The sequence below is a fragment of the Pezoporus wallicus genome, unplaced genomic scaffold, assembly GCF_028554395.1.
Source record: "Pezoporus wallicus isolate ANWC-B61680 ecotype Strahan unplaced genomic scaffold, APGP_CSIRO_Pwel_v1 contig_5785, whole genome shotgun sequence".
Classification (NCBI taxonomy): domain Eukaryota; kingdom Metazoa; phylum Chordata; class Aves; order Psittaciformes; family Psittacidae; genus Pezoporus; species Pezoporus wallicus.
This window is the reverse complement of record NW_026641150.1, coordinates 3,121,600-3,147,481: the sequence shown is the minus strand read 5'-3', so window position 1 is coordinate 3,147,481 and position 25,882 is coordinate 3,121,600. Positions and strand designations below refer to the sequence as shown.

Below are 25,882 nucleotides of genomic sequence, written 5' to 3'. Positions count from 1 at the left end.
TAACTGTGTTTCATAGAGTGAGTTCAGAATTACTGCAGGAATTTCTCTTGTGGCTCACAACAGAAAGATTGATTCAGGTAAATAACCTGGACATTTAACTAGGGTCCCAAGCAGCCCCAGCCAGCCTGCATGATGCCCCAGGCTACATCCTTGGTGCAGCCTGTCCGAGTATGTTGACATGAGCTTAGCCTTGGCCTGCCTGCCACGTGGATGCTGTCAGGGGACTGAACTGGCTTTAACATTACAGAAGTATTTAGAACTTGCTTCTTTAGACCCAGGGAAAATGTAGGAAACAGGCAGCCAGACCACTTTTCAAGCAAGCAAAATATTAAATAAAATTGTAAACCAGTACACATGAATGAACACAAACACAGGATAAGCACATATTTTTTAGACTATATAATGACTATGGCTAAGGAATGCAGCAGTGGAAATGACATCCATTTAAAAGTTCTTTCTTTCTGGAAGTCACAGAAAGTGAAGGACAGCAGTATCTCTTCATATATGATTTTAAATGGCATCTAATATGTTGATGTCTCTTCCTAAATTGCCCTTGTAGTAGCACTGGGGAAACATAGGGCTTCACAGAAGTTGGAAGAGACCTCCGCATTAGACAGGAGAAATGAACGGGTAGGGTGAAACATGCAATGAGCTATGTTTGTAGCAAAGACAATGGGATCCTTTCATAGTCCATATCCACCCTGCAAAATAAAGCAGGCATTTCTGAAATGAGGAGAAAAGAGAAGGCTCCAAAGAGAGTGAAGATGAGGTCAAATTTGAAGTGACAAGCAGTGCAGAAAGAGAGAAGGATGATCCCTCAAGGGTCAGTACTGGGACCAATACTGTTTGATATTTTCATAAAAAACACAGCGGGATTGAGTGTACTGTCAGATGAGACCAAACTGAATGATGCCATTGATATGCTTGAGGGAAGTAATGCCATCTGGAGGGACCTTCACATGCTTGAGGAGTGGGCCTGTGTGAATGATACAAAGTTCAACAAGACCAAGCGCAAGGTCCTGCACCTGGGTTGGGGCAATCATCCAGCTCAACATAGAATGAGGAAAAAAATAGACTGAGAACAGCCCTGCAGAGAAAGGACTTGGGGGTACTGGTGAATGAAAAGCTCCACATGAGCCAGCAGTGTGTGCTTGCAGCCCAGAAAGCCAACTGTATCCTGGGCTGTATAACAAAAACTATGGCCAACAGGTTGAGGGAGGTGATTCTCCCCTTCCACTCCACTCTTGTGAGTCCCTTCCAACCCATTCTATCATTCTGTAATATAGGAAGTAATCTTGTCATATAACATACTTACTAGGTCTTTTGTTGTCTCTTCCACATGTTCTGAAAACCTGGATGACAACCTGTTTCTTCAGAGGTTTAAGTTTTCAGTGTAATTTAGAATAAGCCCCTAGGCGTGATGCAGCTGAGTATTTTGATGTATTTAATCGAGTCAACTTTCAAAACAAAAATATAGTTGAATCTTAAGAGGTCACATCCACCCTAGCACATTTTCATTGAGATTAGCTTAGGAAAAACAGACCATTGCCTCAGCTGTTTCCCGACAACCTTGCAGGTGATGCTGGTCAATAGGAAGGGTCATAGTCACACTAACCCTGACAGATACAGGGAAACCAGAGTTAACTACAGTGACTGAGTGACAGGAGATTAACATTGCTGCCTGAGAGCTAGAAGGGAAATATCTGTAGGAAAAGATTTGACTTCTAAATAATTGCCGCTCTCCAAAAGGCAATAAAACAACAAACTATTTAAGGATTCAAAGAATTTGTAGGGTTTCACATCTCAACTTTTCTCCAGTAGAGGGAAAACTGGTTCAGTAAAATTGCTTTCACTTGCCTGTTGGGACCAGCCTATAGTTGTGCTGGGAGCTTCAGGACACCATTTACAATCATCTACTTCTCACATAGTTCCACCTGTAACATTAAACCTGCAGGGTAAATTGAGAGATAAATGGAAGTTTCCAGTATTCAGAGCTTTCTACAGAAGCAAGGAATATATAGTATATTCACATCTAAAATAAAAGGTGTTAGGATCCTTAGGAGCAAGATCTCTTGGTATCTTGTTTGTATACACCAGCAGAAACTCAACCAAAGCCATATTTCTTTGCTGTCTTCACATGTACATCTGTCCTCAAGGGACAGTCTGGATGATAAAGAGCTCAGTCACTGCCAAGAGAAATTCAGGAAAAAAAAGGATAAGGTGTCAATGACTGTGCTGTGTCTCGCTTGCTATTACTTCAGTGTGATCTAAAAGTTGGGTGAAAGCTCTTGGCATTTTGGTATCTTTTTCTGAACTGATTTCTACATTTGGTGTGGATAGTTAAGGTCCTACAAAGGCTGACAGAATCTACAGGTAGACTGAACTTGTGCTTTTTGTCAAAATAGCATCACCAAGCCACAGTGAATAGATGTTATGAGATCTGTTCTGTTGTAGATTTCTCATTTGCAATGCTGCATAAGGGATCAGACTGAATTTTAGCCAACGGCTTGGTCTGGCTAAGGCCAACTATTAATTTAGTCTCAGAATTCCCCATTTTAGTTATAATGCTTCTGCTTTTCTGTAATATGTCTGCATTTTACAGGTAGGAGTTCAACTATGTATTTGCAGCAATTTACCGCTTGAAAGCTGAATGCAGGCATAGGTCAGCTGAAGAGAACAGAATCTCTAGTGCAATGCAGCAGATTCTATAAACAACAGATTTATCTGCTTTATGAGGACAATCAAATTCAACAGATGAAAAAGATTGAAAAAGTAAGTGTAACCCTGGAGGTAACAGAAGCTGTCATTTTCCTCTCCTGTTCAATCACTGAATAATCTCTAGTGACGTTGCAGAGGCGTAATACTACAATTTGATCTAGACCAGGATGGTTTTCTATATTTTTTGTCAGCTGACATTACTTCCTAGAGTTTTGCTGTGTCTATCATGTATATCTTTGCAGTCATGTATCCAGATAACAATTTAAGCAACAATCATTTCAGTTTAGGTGGATTAAGAGAAAAACAAAACAGCGTTTCCTAGTCATAGAATAGTTTTTGGCATTTATGTAGCCTCCTCTAAACAAATACTGTTAATCGATTTAATCCTCAGTATCCTTGTAAAGCAGACAATTATCATCATCCTAATTTCACAGCAGGAGAAATTTGAGGATCAAAGGCTAGATTATTGCTTAAAACTTGTACATGGCAAGTCTAATTCAAATCCACCGAACTTCATTTTATGATGTAATCATGAGGTCCTTCTTCCTTCAGGGCAAAAAAGCTGTTGTACTCAAGGAAATAATGGTTGCCACAGCATGGAAAACACAAAATAAAACTATTCTGGGCCTGTAATTCATTATAATAAATCCCTTTTTGTTATAAACGGCACTATTTAATGCAATTCAGAAATCTGACAGAGTCCAAAGGAAAACAAATCTGAGGTTCCTTGTCTTTTGAAGTACAAGCTGTTGCAGAGATTTGTTCCTCTAATGTTTGGTATAGCAACTGCTTTCAAACCAAGTTTATTTGTAGTCAGTTGATAAACCTTTACTCCTGATTTATCAAAGAGCCCTTCTTCTTTGGTAGTTTCGTACTGGGACACTGCAAACAGTTCACCTTCTGTCTCCATAGTGCTTCACTGAGCTAGTTTATTTCTTTTAATTTCTTCCAGTTACCTAGGCTCTTCATCTTGGCTGATCTCTTCTACCTGGTATTCAGTGATAGGATGTGTGAGAATGGTTCAAAGCTGTATGAGAAGAGTATCAGACTAGATATTAGGAAACATTTCTTTACTGAGAGGGCGGTCATACATTAGAACAGGCTTCCTAGAGAGACGGTTGATGCCTCATGCCTGTCTGTCATTGTTTAAGAAGCATTTGGACAATGCCCTTGATAATACACTTGAATTTTACATCAACCCTGAAATGGTCAGGCAATTGGACTTAGATGATTGTTACAGATCTCTTGCAACTGGAATGACTCAGTTCTGTCCTACCTTGATGATATCAAATCTAAACAAATTGCAAACATCGTAAGTACTACTGCTTGCTATACATAAATCTCATGCTCAAAAGTAGGCAGTGCTGTAGATCTTATGCAAATGCCTGTGACCAAGAATATTCCCAGTTGTCATCACTAATGTGTAGTCATAGCAAAAGCAGTCCTGCGAAGGTCCTATCTTTCATTAGTTGCATTCCCTTGCTTTATAGGCAGTGGGTCACTCTTGTGGCATACGCATGTGGCGGCAAAAGCAGCACTCCAATGAATAATATATTGGCTTCAATGCTCTCCTCTTCTATTTTTCCCCTTATAATAACTTTCAGTTTTGTGAAATTATATATATAAAAAAATTAAATAAACCACCAATTATTCAAATTGTAACTCTTTGGTAATCATGCTTGGGACTGTTTATTTCATCTGGGAAACACCTTCTAAGAAGTTCACTGGATGTTAGTAGAAAACAAAAGCTTTAATGCATTAGGTGTTATTTCTTGTTTCTGTCTTGTTTGCAGTGTTCAACTGTCTTGATTGTTGTGTGCAGAGTACTTTATCGATGGCCCTGCTTCAGACATAACTTTATCCCTTTAGGGAAAAAACTTACTCAAGATCACCCAGGGCTTTATAAAACTTCTGTGTATGTTGACTTTAGGCCAATATGAGAGCACTACAAGTAGGTTAACCAAAACCATAGAAAACTTGCCTTCCTTTTCACCTTCACTGCCTTCTCTCTCAGTGATGACCAAGGCAAAACCGAGGGATTTCTATGTGATTTATTAAACAAAAAATAGCCAATTTTGTAGCTTGGACAATTTCCCATTAAGGCATTTTCTTAGTGCAAAATACAGTTTCTGCAACATTAGAAGCCATTAATTTTGCCAATTTTCATGTCTCATTTGAGGCCAGATCTCCATGCCTAAGCCTCTGCATCTTGATTCCTCTAAAAATTGTTTCTTTGATGAAAAATGGTGTCCTTCACCCAGGTAAATTAAGCTCCTTTACCAGGCTGCAACCCCCATGCACCAGTGCAGGAACAGCAGTGGCTCAGCCAGGGGAAGCCATACAGTGTAATGTAACCCAACCCAGAGATTTAGTTTATAGGGGCACGGGCAAGTATGAAGTTGAACTATAATTCCCTGAAGGCATCTACCTATTACTGGATATTTTGACAGTCCAAGGTTTTGTCTGGAGTTTTTTTTTTTTCATTTGTTTTGGTTTTGTCTGAGATAAGGAAGTAATTGTAGAAGAATTAAAAATTCTGTCACAACAGATATTCTGATTTCTCATCCCACTTGATTCTGTTGTTACATTACTTACACATAAACCCAAACAACTCCTACTAAAACACAGTTTTATTCAAACCACCCTTAGTAATTTCTAATTCTGTCTTGGGTAAAATCGATACCTAATTGGCTGCAAACCAAGATAAAGCTAAGAAAAAAAAGGGGAAAGACTTGGTTCCCATCCTTTATACCTACCACTTATCACACCACAGCTCTCATTGCCTGAAAAGCAGCACGAGCTCTGTAAAAAAAGCCCTCATCCAGCAGCAGGATGCTTATCTGGCGATTAAAAGGTTCTTCCATCATTCCTATATCAGAGCATCTCCAGCACATCATTCATGCAACTGATGGAAAGATCATTTTGGACAGCAGAAGCTGCAGCAACAGGGCAGGTGGTATAGGAATGTGGGGGAAGGGAGAGCTCATAAGAACCTGTGTTTTAGCCAGAGGCAGAATGAAAGATAGTGCTGAGGAAGACTCAGTAGATGAAATAAATGCCCAAGAGCTGCTGAAGAGTCTTCATGTGTGTGAGTGTTAACAGAACAGTAGACAGTGATCTACTCCCAAGCAAAAAGACCCCAAGTAATTCACAAGGCAAGATAGCCAATGGTATTCTTCTACAAAAATAACCTCATGAAAATAAAGCTTTTGATTTCCTTGTGCAGTGTTCTTGGTCCCAGCCTAAGTGGAACTCTGTAGGGAACATCTGAAAGAACTGTTTTCCCTAACACGCATTACACACATAGCCAAGGATAGGCAGCTCTAAACCCACAGCAAAAATGAACACAATAAAGTCACATTTCTACAAGTATTTATTAATGTACTTTAGCCATAGCAGAATCGGGGCGGGAAATCTATCAGCATAAGTTCATCACAATCAGCTGGAGCCTTTGTTTTAATCCCTGTGGGCTGATCCAGAGTCCATGAGGGAAGAATTGAAAACACAAGAAGAAAATGGGTAGGCAGAACAGCATATTGACTATGACTAAACAAACACATTTTTCAAGTGTCAAAATACCTCTCATTGTTATGCTTTGAACTTTCAGCAAAATGGAAGTTATTTCAAAATGATCTGGAATCACTCATCCCATATTACAGTAGTAATAGACCCTTCATTTCTCCTCATGAAGTAAAATGTTACTGTGGGGACTGATAAATTTGCTGCTGCCTGTCAGTCAGGATCCATCAATCATACAGCAAAGCCCTAAACAATTCTGACTTAATGAAATGGGAATAGGAAATAGAAGAAGGATCCATTTTATTACTATTCACTGAAGCTCTTTGCCTATACTTGTTCCTAACTGCTTTAGAAAACTCATCTTAAGTTTCTCTTAGGTAGGAGGAATTAAATTCACACGTGCCACCCCTTTTGTATTAGTATATGTGTTTGAGAAGCTCACTCTAAGGCCAGGGAAGAGCGTGCGTGAGATAAATATGAAAATTGGTCTTTCTTTCCTACAGTGATAACCCCACTGAAAGCAACAATGCTGAACCCAGGACACTATCTTAAACCAGTGTGCATTGAAGACATACAGAGTAGTATTATTAATATAGTACTTTTCATGTGCACAAGCAATCCCTTTGAAGTTCATGCAGCCATGCTGGTTACATCAAAGTATGGGTAAAGAGAAGTTTCTTTCCTCTAACAAAATAACTATCCCCAGTTTATGAATCCCTGCTGCTTTGATCTCTCACTTTGCTAGCTTTGTATGAGAGATCATATTTCATGAGGACTCACTAAAAACTTTTAAATTATCACGGATTATCTGAATAGTAAGCTATATCCATGAAAATATAATAATATTTCTCAGATACTGGTATATGTGCTTTTGTTTCTGCCTTCCCTGCTCTTCTACCATGAAACAGCTTCATTAGTATTATTTTGGTAGCAGCTTATTGAGCAGTTTTCTTCTCACCTCTACTGTTCTTGGGATGCTCCAGCTGCTCATTAAAATGCCTAATGGACTGATAGTTACATTCAGCCCCATGCATTTGTAAAGCCTAAATTAGGTCCATCAAATAGCTTAGAATTTCATTTGGAAACAGAGGGAGGAATATTGTTAGGGAAGGAAAATAATCTTGGTTGATCCAATAAGAAGCTTCAGGAAATCCTCCTTTTTTGAAAAAAAAAAAAAAAACAACAACAAAAACCCCCACAAAACCCCAGGCTCAGAAACAGGCTCAGTACAGAACTTTCCCTGCCTTTGCTTCCTGGTCATCTGCCCATACTCCTGTCTTCCTTGTGCTCAGGATACAACATCTTATAGAAGCTCACATGCCCCATGGGCAGCAAAGCTGAGCCTATGGGTAGAGCCGAGGTACTTTTAGCTTGCACAAGAGACACATCTTAAGTTTCTTGCCTTAACTTGCAAAAACTTTTTCCTGCTGTCTCTGTCTTAATCCAAGGTATAGATGCTTTAGATCAAGAATACCACCTAGTCATGAACTTCAGCTTCTGGAGGCATATTCACATTATGCTTCCTTGAACTACTATGAAAATGACTAAACTATGCTTAAAAGACAAAACAAAAAATAAATCTAGTTTTATAGAAAACAATCCAGAAATCCCAAAACCTCTTCCATTTCTCCACCCTGAGGGCCACACGTGCACAGGAGACATACCTCTTGCATACAGTAGCAACAGTGTAGGATGGAACAAGTCCACACCACAAGCATCAGCACTTCAGGACTGAAGGCAGATCAACACCACTATTTAGAAGGTAGGCCAGCAAAATACTTTAATCAGGAAGCTCAGTTGCAGTCAGGCATCTGTCTGGGAGTGAGGCAATTAACAGCAGCTGACACAGCCTGGAGTCAGCACTGGTAGCAATTTTCCCCTCTGGCTGCTTCCATAAAATCAAGGCAGCTGTGACGCCTATTGCGTGCCCTGCTGAACCCCTTGAGGTTTCTGGAGTCCTCTCACAAGCGTATAAGAAGTTGTTGCTACAGTAATTATCCCGTATCTGTCAGCATCCTGTAACCAAGAGGTATTTGGTTCGTATTTGTCTATGTGCAGAAACAGGTCACCAGGAGGAAAATGGGTTTTCTTATTTCAGTTATCATACAGACGATTATAAGCAGCACACAGAGGAGGTTGTTCAGAGTGTATCAATGTAACCCTATTAATCTTTTGTCAGTTTAATTTGTGGGATTCATAAGTTTACAAAGAAGCTGAGCACCAGCAGAAGTCAATTGCTTTTTTTAACCCTACCTTAGTTCTTCCCTACCTTAGTTCTTCACTTTAAGGTGACATCCCAGCACACTAAACCTGATGGCAGCAAGTTGAGTACCAACAGATGAATTGGGTTCCTCCCCAAATGTGCAGAAAAATTTAAGACACAAATGGCCAAAACCGATTAAGTGACTATTAGGAAAAAGCAGCAGTTCTGCTTTTCTACTTCATATGGTACATCTTTCTAGCTATTTCTTCCTCCTTGCTGTGTTGGCTCCCCCTGTGATTTGTCACAACCTACTTGTGCTACCAGTTTTCTGGTGGCTACTCTGCCTCCACTGAAAAAAATCTCACTCTATTACTGCATTGCAGTTAGTTCCCTGACATTTTAATATATTCAGTTAGCATTTCCATCAAGCTTAATAAACATATACTTAAACAGTAGCATATTTTTGGTAAAAAGAAATAACAGGGCACGCAATTCTAACTTGCCTTGAGTATCAAGGCATGAGGCTCAGGGGTCAGGCTCTACTTAACTTACACAAGGGTGCAGTAATTTCATTGAAGGGCTCTATCTGGAGTAACCTACCACTGTAAGAAAGTTGAATCTAAATGTTAAAAATAAGGAAAGATATATGTATGGAGTGAACATTGCTAGGTTTTGGGGTACAGCAGGTAAATCCATGCTATTAGGATGAAGCAATCAAGTTATCCATTTATTACCCTAGGAAGATCAAGATGCTAGGAGAGCTAGAATAGAAGTCCAACCAAACTACAAGTGTTAGTAGACTGTACTGACTGATGAAGAACTCCTGCACTAAGTCACTACCCAATCATTACTGCAGGTGCTGTTTCCTGCAGAAGAAGGTGGTGAGTATGATTACAGCAAAAGACTGGCTCCTCTCCGTCCAGCTTTTCTTATCATAAAATCATAAAATCATTTGGGTTGGGAAGCACTTTTAAAGGTTGGTTGATCCACCCCTGCAATAAGCAGGGATATCCTCAACTAGATCAGGTTGCTAAGAGCCCTCTCCAACCTGACCATGAATGTTTCCAGGGATGGGGTAGCTACCACCTCTTTGGGCAACCTGTTGGAAGTGTTTCACCACTCACATTGTAAAAAATTATTTGCTGTATCTAGCCTAAATCTACCCAAATCTTTTAGTTTAAAACCATTACCCCTTGTCCTGTCACTACAGGCTGTATAAAAAGTCTGACCCCATCTTTCTTGTAAGCCCCATGCAAGTATTGGAAGGCTGCTATAAGGTCTTTCCAGACTCTGCTCTTCTCCAGGCTGAACCACCCTGTCTCAGCCTGTTTTCACAGGAGAGGTGCTCCAGAGTGGCCACCTCTGGGCTCACTCCAACAAATCCATGCCCTTCTTATGCTGGGAGGCCCAGAGCTGGACGCAGTACTGCAGGTGGGGTCTCATGAGAGCAGAGTAGAGGGGAAGAATCACTTAAACAGGTTCATTATGCAGTCACAGTAGCAAGTTGGAGCAATCATCTTGAGACATGTTTCAGCCAGATCACAACAGGCAAGCTAATAATGCAGATGTAGACCGAAATGCCTGTGTGAAGTTTGACCTGCCAGAGAACTATGTCCCTCAGAGCCTCTCAAATGAAACACAGCCAACTTCTATGAATAAAAATATAAAAGATACCCCTTTGAAAGAAATGTTATTTAGAAAAGGGCAGGCCAGTTTTGAGAATAATGAGTTGCCTCCAAGGTTCTCTGAGATACTATCAGAAAGGTAATGTCACACCTCCAGTAGCTGTCACAGCAAGACTTTCTGTGTACTCAACACAGTATAGTTCATGGTTTCAGCCTCCTACTGAGATACTGGTTTGTATGCAGCAAGACAAGGCTGTCTGCTCTCATGTCATACACAATGAAGTTGAGCATTTTATCAGATGGAATACATCATGTTTTGTTGGTTTTTTAGATGGAAAAAAACCACATATGCAGTAAAAGCAAAGCTGATGGATTTTGAAAGCATCAGTTAGTTGCTTTGTTTGTGCATCTCAGTATTCAGTTTATCTCCTATCATAGCTCACTCTTCTGATTTTTTTGAGAGGTGTTACTTGCATTCTGTGACATGTAATAGTTAGCCCCCCCACACAGCCTGCCAGAAGGTGGTGTAATACACAGGATGAGCTGCTCCATTACTGGCTGCCAGGGGTTTACGCAACAGCAATCGAACTTTTATCATTCCACTATTGTGTAACTGGCAAGGACTCATGGTGAACCTTGGGATGAAAACAGTGACTGTCACCTCCATTGGCCCAACTCGAGCCCTGCATAGTTCAAAGATTACCAAAAGCAGCACAACACATCAGATTTAATGGATGTAAGCAGACACACAGTGGCTAAATTTCATCACAGACTGAACGGTAAGTTATGTTTTCCCTTTGTTATTTTTCATTTTGGTTAATAATAAATTGATAGAAAAGTCTGATCTTACTCTTCAAAACATGATGCTGGATTCCCTGAATGGGAGACACAGCCATTTAGCTGAAGTTTACCAGCATTTCAAGTACAGCATCAAGTTGCCAGAGCATGACCTCCTTAGAGGGCTTCATTACCCCAAGAAATTTATGGTCAAACATAGAGCAGTACGGTATACCATGGAAGTGGTGAAATCACCATCCCTGGAAGTGTTTAAAAACCTTGTAGGTGAGGCCCTCAGTGACATGGCTTAGTGGTGGACCTGGCAGTGCTGGGGTAATGGTTGGACTTGATGATCTTAAAAGTCTTTTCCAACCTGGTTGATTCTGTATTCTAGGGGAGACTAGAGCACCTGCTTGGGTAGGCATGTTCATTTTAGAATAAAACTGGCTTAACTACACTTGCCTCTTTTCTGTGAAAGCTGCTTGTCAGCCTGTCTCTTTTGATCTGAGATTTCATTGCATTACTGGGCAGGACTGACAGGCACCTTCTCTGTTTTTTTCTATCTGCAGTTCAGTGTCATTCAGTCAAAGCAACACAAAAAGACCAGAACTCCCAAACAAATTAAAACAAATGTTTTATTTACAGGAAAAAATCTGTACACTGTGCATACTTAAAAATATACAAAATCATAATAGAAAATATAGAAAGTGTTAAAATGTATACAAACACTGCTTAAAAATGTGACTCCTGTAAAATCTTAAGCTTTGTTATTAGAGTACACATTCATTTAAAAAAATCATCATACAAAATAATTCCCAAAGCTATTAAAAAAGTACACAGTCTATATTTGAATAGTTCAATGACTACATATTATAAGAGTGATGAGATGATATGAATAAATGAAAGGCTTTTACACACAAGTCTTTATTTCAAGAACAAACTCTGAATCTGATCACTAAGCCAAAGAGAAGAAATTTGCAGTGTCAAAATTCATTCAATAATGCAGGTATGCCCAGACATGGGCTACTTTAAATTCCAAACAGTTAAATCAGGTATCCTCCTTGTGTGTCAGAGGATAGCTCCCAGGAAAGATTCAGATGCTTTCTGATGGCAGTCTTCTAAATTACCTACTTGAAAAAAAAAACCAACCCTCAAACCCAATTTAATTTACTCAATAAGGATCAACTTTAGAGAGCATGAAAGGGAAAATACTATCCATTTATTTTGCAGTCAATGCATTTAATATCCTTTCATGGTACATCTGTGTCACTGTCCAAATGGCATCTTCCATCCTTCAAAACTGCTGAAGAGAAGGAAATGAAAAAGTAAAACCCTACTATGGGCTGGATCGGTCTACATTTGTTTTGAGCTCCTGTTTAATTCAATCCATCTCTAAAATGACTGTGTTCAGTCTGTGCAACCATTGAGTGTAGACACCTGTCTTCATTTAAGAAAAAAACTGTCTCGGTTTTCCTGCCTTTGGCAAGAGTTCTCCAGCAGCAACTTCAGAATTTGTATGTTTTCACCAAAGTGAAAGTGTCCTGACCAAAGACATGCAATGATTTACCTAAATTTGTCAAAGAGAGTGCAGATTAAGGAGTGTAAATCACCCCTCACTCTCTCCCCAAAGGTACATATTTCTTGTATCATGATAATTTCAATGACTTTACCAGAGTTTCAACACTGTAAAACTGCACAGCAAGGTAAAAAAAGATGTAGTACTTTAATCCAAGGAATGACTGAGCTGTGAGTTTATGCTCAGGTAACCTTTAGAACGATGAGGGAATGCAACAATTTTTTGTCTAGCAAAAGGATTTCAGCTCAAAATGAGGCAAACTCTATCTTTTCTTTTTTTTTCTTGAATAGACAAAGAATGCCTTGGTTTAACCATCCAAAGGATGAATGCATAAAATGACAGAGCACCACAAGTCAGAAAAGCTACGGAATTCACAGTGGAAAAAGAGTATAATGAAATTCAGCATAAACTCAGAATGTTTCCTTAAGGTGCTGCTGTGTGTCTGGTTTGTTTCAGCTAAGTTCACTGTTGTCCACAGCACCACGGCACAGAAATGAGGCTCCATAGCTTTTGAAGGCAACTTACTCCTACTTGTCAGTAATACTTCATAAATTTTAAACCTGCATTATTGCAACATGTGTGAAGGGAGCTCAGGGGTCCAGTAGCAGAGGGATTTGCTTGGCTGATGATGCACCTCAGTAGCCCAGTTTGTGCAAACCTCTCTTGTCTACAGTGCTGTTCCACTCTGTTAGCATGTGACAGACACACGGGAGAGATACAAAGCCATGCCTGTATCTTTGCTTCCCCGAAAACCACGATCTGGGTGGAAAAAGGCTTTTTTTTTCACACTGTCTGCATTTAATATATGTATCTAAACCCAGCACCTGCACATGTTATTATTATTAAAAGATACATAGTTCAGTGTTAATACACACTCCCTGTTTTGAATTTACCGAATGATTCTTTGTAAATATCACTCTGCCCTCATGTGGGATGGGGACGTGCCCATAACTGCAAAAATACTTGGTGGGCTTTTCTAAAAGCCAGCAATGCCAATGCCACAAAGCATAAGCAGTGTTGAGGGGAACACCTCTGCAGGTCCTTTATGACCCCCCTTTATTTATCTCTGCCCCTTCTCCTCTTGCAGCAAATGGAGGCGAGCCCTCGGTTAGCAGATCAGGCACACTCGTACTTGTGCCAAAACCCAAAGGAGGACAAGACAAGGTAGGGGAGTAAAATCTCTTTAAGGAGCCACAAGGTGTTTGAGCAGCCAGACCGGTAAAACATCACAGTGGAAACAAGTGTTGGGAAGCCACCGGAGGGATGCTTTTTTTAGGCATGCTTGGGATGCTTAGACACCACACGCTGCTCTTCCTCCTCTGTGAGCAAGCGTTTGCAGCACAGCTCTATGTCATCTTCTGAGGTAATGGTGCTACAGCACCCACATTTGCACTTGCAGAAGGATCACTGGCTGCCATATAAATCAGGCAAAGAAAAAAGTATCTGCTGGGAGGCCTTGAATGCGGGCAGCCCAGTGTATTAAAAATATACAGTTCATTCTGTAACACCTCAGACCCGGTACTGCATTGTTATTTACATATGGTATTAAGTAGGTATGCTTAGCGCTTATTACGTGTAACTTTATAATTTGCCTTGTTCTGTACAACAGCTATGTTGATTGCTCTGACAAATTACTGAGGGAGTAATACAGCATAATCCTGGTGTGGGTAGTTGAGTAATGCAGTTAGTATTTTTCTTCCTTGTGAAAATCAAAGCTAAAGGTTAGTGGCTGCAGACCAGCCAAAGTGATACACTTCCTTTTCTTTTCAGAACTTGAGAGAATTTCCTGCTCATGGAAAAGTAGCATATTCACTAGTCCTAGAAAGCTGATCAACTGCCTTCCTTTACAAACATGTGGTAGCTAATCCTGCATACAGGAGAGACAGACATGTTTGGTTGCACTGTTCAGACTTTCTATGTTTTGCAAACAGAGTACTAAGCATATGGAAAAATAGATTAGTTCTTTGTAGGTTATCTATTCTCCATACGATTAAATCATAGTGTTATCAAGAAATCAGTATGTAATATATCCAGAGTCTAAGGCTAGTATGAGTAAAACCTCTTCATTTTAACATGTACCGAAGGGATTTATGGACGTAAGTATCTACATAACACAGAACTACAGTTTTTAGCTCATCTGGACATACTTTCTGTTGAGGAATCTTAAAGAGGATCATAAAGCCCAAATTAAGAAACTACATAGACAAAGAAAGGTAAATCCTATGTAAGACACATACTCTTCACTTCTGATGAAGGAAATCCATCAGACCCAAAGATCAGAGAGGGAAAAAGGATTTTGTGATTATACTTACATTACTATTGAGGAGGAAATAGTCATTAATGCTCTTTGTACTCTTTTGCCTTTTTGTTGCTTAAGAGAAAACACAAAAATTACTTTCCCCCACAACCACTCAGCTATTCTTTTCAGAGCCTCTTTGAGTTGTCTGCCTTTCTACTGAATGGACACGAGTAGGATGTAGCTGTGCTTTTGTGTGCATACGTTCCTGCTGAACTTACCCTAAAAGAAAGTGTGCAGTTGTGTGAAAAAAAAAAAAGGAATATTAACCTCCTGCTGCTTGGAAAATCTGAGACTGAAGTCTTGACGTGGAAAATAGCATTTTAAATATATTAGCAACCAGGCGGATTTTTAGAGGCGCCTTAAGATAACATTCTCATTGTGTGTTATGAAGGAAAATACTGAATTATCTCCATATGCAATCCGTAGTCAGGTTTTTTGCAAGCACTGCAGCTTCTCTGGGGTATAGTCTTTCAAACACTAAATAAAAAATTCTGATATCCACTCCCTATATATTCTTAACAGCAGTAACTTGTGAACAAGTGAGTTTGAGTCAGAGCTCAAATGAAATACCTCATAAATGATGTCTGTAATCCTGCATGCTATCTTTGCTGCAGAAAGGTAAGCTCCCTCTATGTTTGCTTTTAGCGTGGTGGGTAAATGGTGCACAGCCTCCCTTGTCTTTCTCTTTTTCTTCTTTATCTGTGCAGACCAGGGGAACAATAAAATTTCCATCTCTAAACCTCCTGATATGCCTCCCAGGGAGTTTTTTCCCTAAATGGGTTACAAATATGTCTGTTGCTCTCTAAAGAAATATTTTTTACTTCCTTCTGCCCTATGTAGGCATTTCAGTGTGAGTGTGGGTATCTGGCATCAGAAGTACATCCAGTCAATTAACTGGTTTAGCTATGTGTACAGCCATCTCCATCTGCACTGACCTCATAGCCACCGTAAGGCCCCCTGTGCAGCTGGAGGCCTGTAATTGAGCCTGTGTGTGAACAGGAATTAAGAGTCTACTCTAGTCAATGACTGCACAGCTCAGAGTAGTGATTACTTCATTCTTGGAGAGTGTGAAAACCCCATGGAGCCATGAGAAACACTGCATTGTTCAACTGGCTGCTCTGTACATGAACAATAGAGGCTGTTTCACAATGCCAGATTTGACAGTTAAATAAGTTCATTAAAGAAAAGTTACAGTCTAGCATATGTGGCACAAGAGACCACTGACAAATTCTGACATTCACACCCACAACAATACATTATATTTCTGCCTAAGTATGTCCTTTGCACCTTTCATGAGCTAAGCCTTTTTTAAGTATTTGCAAAACAGTAATAAATACTCAGGCTCAGAAAAGAAGTATTTCTCATGCCTGCTACTTAATTACAGTTTATAGACTCAAGACTACATTGGTCTAAGATACATTTTCAAGTATTCTTCTCTTGTTTATAGTACAACAGTAGTACCTTATTGCACATTGTTTCTGAAGGACTCTCCTCTACAAGTGTGGGAAATTATTTCGTTTGGGGCACTTGACAGCTTTGAACCCTGGCAAAATGACTTTCCCCTTCCGATACAGATCATCCTGCAAACCTTTGTTCATCCTCTGCACCAACAGTTTCTCGTAGAGCAGTGGGTGGTAGGCCCCTAAGGTACAAGCTGCATCGTAGTAGAGTTCATGGTAGTGACACAGGTCAGTCTGTCGAACGGAAGGGATGTATTCGTACACGTGCACTTCGTTACACATGGACATCATGATGAGGATACCTGGAGCAGAAAGTGAAGACAAAAGTGAACCCCAGATTTCACTTTTCTCACAGAAATTTCCCTATAGTCATCAACCTTGTTTTTCTTTCCTGCTTTCCTTTGGTGTTGCACACCTTAAGTATTACATCTGTAAAATCATTAAGTAATTGCCTTTGTATTAGAGCAGCTTTCACTTTTCCCTGATACATAAAGATTGTGATCCCTGTACAATCAATAGGGTAGGACAACAACCATAAGGAAAGAGTAAAAAGCCTGTAAAGGGCTTGCATACCACCATCAGCCTCTCTCAGTGAGAAGACTGCTCTCTCCACCTCCTCCCATTTACCCTGTCCTGTCCACAAAACATCCCACAAATGAATCAGGACCTAATGCAGCTTCATACCACTTTTTTTTTTTGATTCAGCTGATCACTTTTCTTGCTTTTCTCGTATATTATCAATTCTTGATCTATTTAGCAAGACAGACTAGGTCTTCATATTCACTTGCAGAATAGAGAAGACATACACACACATAGAGCAGTTGTCTGGTGTTTCTAAGGAGCTCCTCCTAGCTCCTCCCGGTACTTCTACCACATCCAAAGCTGAACTCTGGCCTGCCAGGTACAGGATATATAAAAGAATTCCAGATATGCCCATTCTATCCTCCTCTGTGCTTTTGCATGCATTTCTTTCAAATATTTACACACATTTATCTTCAAAGCTATGAAGATTCTGACTGATTCCCCTTTCCATTTTTGTCCACTATGGCAAGGGGAAACAAGAACAGAAAGATGGGCCGGTATCACCTATGCTCTGATCAGAAGCAGACCAGGACACATTCAGGAGGAAGATAGGTGGGCTTCTGCAAACTTTGTTCCCCTACAGCACAACTATAAATCTGTACTAGCAGGAGGTCTTTTTAGCTTTGAAATGGAAGAAATCTTACTGGTGTGGCCACACATTTTTGAAGGGATGCATATCAGATACTGATCAACAGCACCGTCTAAACTGCAATACTTTCACATCAGTCACAGCTTCTGGGAGCCTCTTCTGTTTCACAGAGCCACATGAAAGGGAAATTATGAAGTAAGCCTTGGATAACTTTTTTTTTTTTTAGATTTCATTTAAAAACTAAAAATACAATGAAATGTATCAAAGCAATTGTTGCACTACTGGTATCCCTGTCTGTTGAATATGACCGTCAGCTCTCAGAGGAGACAGCTGCATAATACTGCTCACTTTGCACTTACAAATGAGAACTGATGTAATTGTTTTATTCTGTACAACAGCTTTGGAATCATAACACATCAAAGGTGTTTTGGGTAGATCTCACAAGTGAAATGAATTAACATAAATCATTTTGGTTCATTAATTAAGGAAAGACATTTTCTGAAGTTCAGTTTGCAGTTTGGGAACACACAGATTTCAATGGCTTGCTAATGAAAAGAACCTTATGTTCTCCCTGCTGTGTATCATTAGATTATCAAAATGATTTTTCCCTGCCTGATGTGTGAAGTAACTGAAAACCAATTACTTCTGTGATTAAACCTTCTTTTATCATAAATGAAAGGTTCTGAAAATGTTTTGGATTGTTTTACAGCTTTATACTCTATGGTCTTAGAAAAGCTAAGCATATAAATTTCAAAGAAAAGTCCACAAATGTAAGCAAATTATGAGCTTAATAAACCACATTTCCTCACCTCCAAGCTGTTACAAAGATGCTTTGAATCGTATCCTGCCTAGAAACTATGCCTAGAGTTGTTTTGTTTGTTGTTTCAGTTTTACAAATGCTTTCGTCAGCTTTTCCACTGCCAACCTCCTTCTGCCACTGATGGAGAGCCCACCTGCCACTCCAAGGTAACCGTTATCCAGCTGAATCAGAGGACGGATGGTGGAAATATATGCAATAATGAACCACGTTCAGAAGCAGTAAAATGACTTCTCTCCTGCACCCAGAGCCAAACCTGGAGCCTGGAGTTTCAAAAGCTCTACCACCAGTCTCTTAGGAAAACTGGCTCTGACTGGAAGTACAGGCCTTAACCACAGTGTGTTTCATTTCACTGCCATGTTTACCCAGCTAACCTTAACATTCATAAAGGAAGTCGCTATTTGTGTGATAGGAAAACTGTCAAGAACAAATATTGGGGCTCACTTATCATTTCCTTAATAACCACAAAGATGGCCACATCACTGCAAGGATGGTACAACAATGACAAAATTTTTAGCAATATCATTGACTTTCCTGTAAATCAGTTAATGGAGCATTTAAGAGTTTTAGTTCTTAGTGATCTGTGGATCAATGTCCTCCAGAGTCAATCTAAAAGGCACACTGGGATATTTAGTTTAGCTTCTTGCCTTTCCTGCTAAGTTCCATCCAGTCCATGTCTTGGGATTTCAGATTAGGTTGCTCATAAATAACCAGTTTCTGTCAGTCCACTCAAGTTTTTGCTCATACTGAACAATGATGTTTTGAGGGAGGGAAGACAAACCCTATTCTGGGGAATAATAGCAGTCAGTGCCAGGCTTTTTCTCCTTTAGCACTACAGACATGCAGCCAAAGAGACCAGTGATGTGGTACAACCAGTGCTCCCAAATACCTATGGGCGAGTCCCAGGGCATGCAGGACTACAGAGTCAGTCTACATGAACCTGAGGAAGTAGGTCCCTCCACCTCACTGTCACAGCTTCCAAATTCTCCCTTGGAATGTTCTGCTTCTGCCGTTCCGTTCAAAAACAGAAAGTAACATAGCACCATATAAAAAATAAAAAAAAATAGAGGGGTGGGGCTAAAAAAAAAACAACCCCAAAACAAACACAAACCAAGCAGCTTTTTTGGAAAAGAAGCTGTTTTCTTTGTATGAATACAGTCCTCACTAAAGCAGGGAAAAAATGGGTTCATTTCTGTCCTGTACCTTAGAGGATGTGAAGCCTCTCCACAAGCGACAGCCCTAGTGTTGTAGAGCTGTTATTGCTATCAAAGTTTATAAAAAATATTAACTAAGCATCTTTAAAATACTAGCGACGGTTTAGACAATGAGGACATTTACACCACTCCATGCATTAGGACGTATTCAATTTTTACTTTCTAATGCCATGTCTACTAGCTTGTTTTTCTTAAGCCTCTAGCTCAGCACTGCTGATGGAGCTCCCTGTGCTACCTGCCTCATATTCCCACCCATGGTTTTTGTAACACTCTTGAACTCAATTTTTTTCTTTCCTTGGTGCTAACATTGCAGTGAGTTACTGCCGTCTGCATCCAGCAGGTATAAGTGTGCCAAGCTGTCTATATTTTCATCTACCTCACAATTCAGTTTCCCCATCTTCCCTCTCTCTTACAGTTACCTTCAGTGATCTTGTAATATTTTTTCTAAATTACCAGTAGCTTTTTGGCACTTAAATGATCCCCAAAATATTTTTTTTACATTACATTTGAACTTTTATGAGTATTTTATGTTTTGGATGCAGTCTGAAAGATAAAGAAGATGTATGCTCCTGACTGCTTACTGACTTGATCTTGCCTCTGCTAACCTGTTTTGCTTGCCAGTGTACTATGAAAAGTCCTACATTGCTTCCCATTTCTTACCTTTACAAATCTATTATTGCTTCCTAGGTTTCTCTTCTATGGCTGAACCTGTTTGCATTTCCTCCTGCACCTGTAGTTTCCAAATGTCCTGTATTTACTTCTTTTCCCTGAACTGCCTGCAGAGTACATGCCTACACATACTTCTTTTGTCTGTGTACTTTTCACATTACTGCCAAATTTGTCTGCAAGTTTGTTTCACATCTTAGCAGTCCTCCATGATCATCAGCATCAGTATGAATGAAAAACATATTGTTTGATAGCCTGTAGGGCGAAGAATTTCCTTATGATACACTTCAATATTTGTCTTTGCTTATAGTCCTTAAGTTATTTTTCAGTCAATGCACAATTACTACATACGAAACAGCACAGACCTAGGGTGACATAATGAGCACAGTGTCCCAACATCTTACGCTCTGGACAGAATTAATCTAACTGATATGTTCACGCCAATCTCTGACCTAGCTGGTCTAAAGTACTCATATTTATACACAGTGCAGGAGACAGGCATTTCTAGGACAGAAGTCATCTGACTTATTTTAGATGTATACTTTAGGACACCTATATTTAGGATAGATTGTTCCCTGTAAGTGTTGCTCCTCTCCAGTGGCTAGGCAGAAACTGAAGAGTCTGGCTCTTGGTATCAAGCACCTCCTCTGCCATTCTCCTAGGTCAGACGCTTTTGGAGCTCTGTGAAAAAATAATCTAACTGGCTTTTCCAGGAGCACTGTAAGAAAAAATGAAAATGAGGTGTGATTCTTCTGACCAAATGTGCCCACTGGTGCAGTTACCCACACCTGAGACAGGTATCACAGGCTCCTTTGCTGCCCTAGATGAAAGTATGCACTTTTAAGGAAGCAGCACATGTCTACTCATCCCAGAGTAGATATTTAAAAATAGATCATACAAGTAATGTCTTAGAAGTTCCTGTGTCCTTGTTGACTGTAGGGGAAGCCTGGGTGGCACAGCATGCAGGTGTAAAATGGCCATCAGACCTGATCTCTTCCAGATCTGTTGCTTAACCTTTAAAACTTTTAGGTCTTAATATCCAATCTAACACAGTAAGGAAGATGTTAGGGTATCTGGCATGATTTCAGCTTTGGCAAGTGTTGACTGGTGCAACCATGCATTCAAAATCACAACTGAAGATATTTCTGTATAGGTCACTAATTCTAATGCCCTTACTGGATTTTCAGAAGTCACATTTGGATTACAACTGTGAAAATTCAAAAAAAGCAAAATAATTCTGCCTGTGTGGAGAAAATTTGTTTTATAGTAGATCATTCACAGCTATGCTCTATGAACGTTTTATAGTTGAATGGCAATGTTCATGACTACCGCATTAGACAAAATAAGCATTGTGAATCACAGAATCATAGAATGGTTTGGAAGGGACTCATAGAATAGTCTTGAAAAAATATTTTTAAATATATTATTCCAAAGAAATGATGTGGCTGTCAGAGAAGCAGTCAACCTGCAAGTTTGATATAACAGTACCATATTAGATGCTGTATATGATGAAGTATTATGTATTTCAAAATATTATATATTATTATTTCAAATCCTTAGACAGATGTGTTACTTTTTTTCCTGTTTGGCAGATATCTGTGGTGTCAGAAGTGTTGGGTATGTTTTAAACTCAGTCCAGTTGGCACAAATAAACTCCTGAGCTTTCACAGTTTGCACTGAAAACATTTAAACCAGAATTAAATTAAAATTAAATTCCTTGCATGGGTGGTTTATACAAATGAACACGTACTATGGATTCTAATCAAAAGGAGAAAATGTTTTTCAATTTGTTCTTGGCAATTTTAATGACCCAAGAGATTTTGAATTTTCAACATGCATCTTTTGTACAATACAATTAAGCTTTGTGGTTAGCATACTAATTTAAAAAAGAATGGTCTCTAGTTTACAAGTAAATAAAATATAGTTTAATATACCTAATACAACAGATGCTGTATGCAAGCATCTGGAATAGTAAGCGTAATTCAGATATTCAGCAAGAACTCAGTATTCATTTTAACAAAATATGCTGAAAACAAATACACATAATCTGATTATTGTACTCATAATGTGTCTCATTTCACACACACAACAAATTTGTTCACAGAAAAGAATTTAGATAGGGACACTAATAAGTTTATGTTTGATAACCTGTGCACTTGAAAACATTACAAGTAAACGTAAAGCATTCAGAACATATAGTTTTCTATATGCTGGTCTACTTCTACAGAAGTCTCTCTTGATTGGATTTAAGATACAAGAGGAAAACCTGTCACTCCTTGAAACTGGGCCAAATGTTACTATATATTCTTTGGAATATATAGTAAAAGTAGCTCTGGCTTTTTAAAATACTATGTTTCTGAAAAAGGGTTCTTTTACCTCTGTTTAGCTCATGAACTATGAAGAATACTAACCACAAGAAAACCAAATATTTATTAAGGAATTTAATTGTCACCAAATGGCCTGGTGCCTAAGCTTAGTAAATTGTGTGGTACTTGTCATCTTTAATGTATAGACACTCTCATTATATAGACGACCTAGAAAATGACATATTTATCACTTAATGCTGAATGAAAACAGTGTACATTAATCACAGTAGTATATTCTGAAATATGAACGTAGTCTGGAAAATGCTGACCAGTAATCATATAATTTTAAATGTATTACTCAAATATGTGTGTGATTTGGGGTGCTGTAAGAGGAGAGTTTGTTCTTTTACCTCTGTATTTCAGGAGGTAGGAGGTGGTCAAATTTAAGAGTCCTTTTATTAGAATAAGAAGAATTTAAAGCTGATGTATTTGGAGTTATTTATTTTTGTGGTAATACTTGAACAAAACTGAGCTGCAAAGAGTAAGCACTATTCTGTTCCTTCACCAACTGCTGGCAAACAGCTAAGTAACAGTAATAAAGGCAACTCTTAATAATGTGGAATTATTTCTTTCAGATCATGCAAGTGTATTTTTTCTAAGCTGAGCTAGAGATCAGCTGCATTGTTCTATTCAACATGCTCTCTGAAGCCATTTTAAATTTAAGTTTAGTCATACAATGATCTGCTAATGTTGCAGTGTAATGATAAGTCTTGCTTGTACTATTGTCTCAGTGCATGCAAATGAAGATTAAAATAATGTTATCAACTATTAATGATGCATAACTGTTAAATCTGTAATGTCAACTGCAAAGCCTCAAACAAGCCTTTCTTTTTCCCAGCAATAAAGTCATCTGGGCTTAGTTATTTTGCGTTCAGTGGTTCATATGCTATGGTAAAAGCTACAACACATAGCAAAGACTACCACCTACACAGATAATGTAAAATATTATTTTTAGACTATGTCTTGGTTTGGAATTAAAAAAAAAGACAATATAATACCACAGTCAGAGCTTTCAACTAGCTTTCTAAAAAGACAAAAGCTGTTTGGTATAAAGGTATATGGATGCAAATTTCAAGTAAATACACATCTGAAGACGTAAGCTAGCAAGGTGTACTGGTGGACTACGACAAGTAAGAATTAATAGCAAATCCAGTTAGTAAATAACAGACAGGAGCAAAATCTTCATCGAAAAGCCTATATATAATCTAGACATTACTACAAAGCCTGCAAACTTTCCAAATGCTAATGTACCATCCCATCTAATGCGCACAGAATGCTGCTCTTGAGAAACTCAAGGAAACAGTTTTAGCCTCAGTCTTCAGATGACAAAAATGTAAGGTCAGTACTAGGTTGTTTACACAGGCTACCAAGGAGGGTGTAGGAACAGTTCTGTTGCAGAAGAGTGGTAAAAATAGAGACTGCCGATATATACGCACTCAGCCTCAATTAAAAACTCAGCATTGGTATGTTCCAAAAGAGAGGAAGAAGACTGAGTTCATACTTCGCAGTTAAAAATGTATTAGTAGGAAGTGAAGAGGTAACACTTATTTCTGATGCCAAAAGATAGAGCAAATCCTTCTTTAAGAACAGTGACGTTTTCTCAACTGTTAATTTAGGATTTGCCAGTGGAATCCAAGTTCAAGATTTGGGGTCTGGATGTTTGCATTTCTTCTGAAAAAACATGGAACAGACCAAAGTTGTGATACAAACATATACAATTTTCAGCCAAATGTGAACCAACAAATTAAACTGCAAAAACTAACTATGGCAATTGTCTAATGCTAATGCAAGAGAGTAATACTGTGCAGAGTTTTGTTCAGAAGCTTGAAGGTGGCAGCTGCAGAAATGATGCAAAGATACACAAGAATGGGTTTGCAAAGCTCATCTAAGGATTAGATTAGGAAGTCAAAGAGCAAACAGTTTATAATGAGGAGTGACATTAGCTAAGCTATGACATGTCACATAAGGCAAAGTTACAAGCCAGGGAAAGCCCACACTGGTGACTCACAAAACAAGCCAAAAAAGACTCCCAGATTAAAATAAATTATTTTACCCTAGAGAACCTTTCCCTCCCGCGAGAAAAAAAACCAAAAAAAAAACCCCACCCAAAACCAAACCAAAACCCAGTCTCTGTTTTCTAGGTCATTAATAACCTTTGAGGTAGAAAACAGCATACTAAAGGGTGACTTGTTTGTGACATGTTAATCCTTCCTAGACATGGTATACCCCAGAAGTAACACCTAGCAAACAGGCCACAATCTAACAAGACAGTGAGTTCAGCCTACTTTCAATGATGTCCTGAACTCATACCCATCACTAAGTCATGTAGAAAACAATGCTAAAATTTAAACAAATTTAGCAGAAAAGACTGCAGTGAGATGTGGGTCTGCATGCAGTGTTAAGGTGCAGCCTGATACTGGCCATAGATGGGTTTCCATGAGTTGGTAGAAGAAAAACAAAGAGAGGATCATCTACAGGTTAGAACCTGATGCAGAAGAATGGAGAAAGTCTAATCTTGGAGGAAGCTGATATTTACTGGGTAATATTCATTTCACCTGGCTTTAAACCTCTATAGTGTGTGTGTTATCATTTCAGAAGAGACTGGAAGCAGGGACAGACTTATGCCTTACTGTGTACACAATTTGCAGAGCACCACCAATGCTGCCACACTTCTCTCCCCATCCTCTCCTCTCTCCTCCTTTACAGTTGACACATGTGCTGCACTCCCCTCACCCCAACTACCAGCCATCACAATGCTATTGTCTCGCCTCAGCATAGGGTTTTGGGAGCCAGAAGCTCCAGGAGGAGCTTATGCCAAGTCAGGGCATCCCATATGCCAAAGTGCGTGCAGAAAATCTTCCTAGCTCCCATGCAATGGAGAAACCAGTGAAAAGGTGCTACCTCTTCTCACTTATTCCCCTAAAGTCACAGCATGTGAGACTACCTGTTCCTCATAAATGACCCACTGGCCCCTTTTCCAAGAGACTTAATAACATTGTGACTTAAGTACTTTAATACAGCTATTAACAGTGTTAAATGATTCCCCTGACATCAATCACTGCTGAAGGATGCTGTCTCACTGCTGCAAAGCACCATGAGAACACATTCCACCAAGCATCCTCCCTTTGGAAAGACTCAGCTTCTTATAAATAATGCTAAGTGGCAGAAACAGATAAAACTGCCAGGTGAGAAAAGCAATTACTGAAGAAACAGTCTAAGACCACCCCAAAATATTCCTGACATTCCTGAAAGGAAAAAGTCTGTCATTTCCATGTTTTAATTTATACATTTCTCCAACTTTGTAGACTGGGACTACAGAAGGTTAAAAAAGCTTTAAATAAAAGTGCTTCACTTCACCCAGAACCATTTTTTGTTTGTTTGCTTGTTTGTTTTTTTATCTTTTCCCCATTACTGGTAGCAACAGTGAACTTAGGAACTGCTGCTCTTCCTCCACAAGTAACCACAGCTCAC

The 25,882-nt window shown here is 39.2% G+C and overlaps 2 protein-coding genes and 1 long non-coding RNA gene across 3 annotated transcripts in view; 1 reads left to right on the top strand and 2 right to left on the bottom strand.

The window, feature by feature from the left end:
• Window positions 1-18,407, top strand: part of LOC130606165 (opsin-3-like) — an 80,784-nt gene extending 62,377 nt beyond the window's left edge. Inside the window, exon 4 of the mRNA XM_057422230.1 lies at window positions 18,237-18,407. Coding sequence (XP_057278213.1) covers window positions 18,237-18,395 — 159 coding nt within the window. The 3' untranslated portion in view covers window positions 18,396-18,407. The remainder of the gene's footprint in view (window positions 1-18,236) is intronic.
• Window positions 3,333-7,979, bottom strand: LOC130606166 (uncharacterized). The gene is made up of 2 exons (XR_008973884.1): window positions 7,902-7,979; window positions 3,333-3,745 (listed from the first exon to the last, which is right to left on the bottom strand). It is a non-coding gene; the product is annotated as an uncharacterized LOC130606166 (long non-coding RNA).
• ST6GAL2 (ST6 beta-galactoside alpha-2,6-sialyltransferase 2) overlaps window positions 11,460-25,882 on the bottom strand; it is a 52,076-nt gene continuing 37,653 nt past the window's right edge. Inside the window, exon 6 of the mRNA XM_057422229.1 lies at window positions 11,460-16,479. Within this exon, the coding sequence (XP_057278212.1) occupies window positions 16,211-16,479 (269 nt within the window). The 3' untranslated portion in view covers window positions 11,460-16,210. The remainder of the gene's footprint in view (window positions 16,480-25,882) is intronic.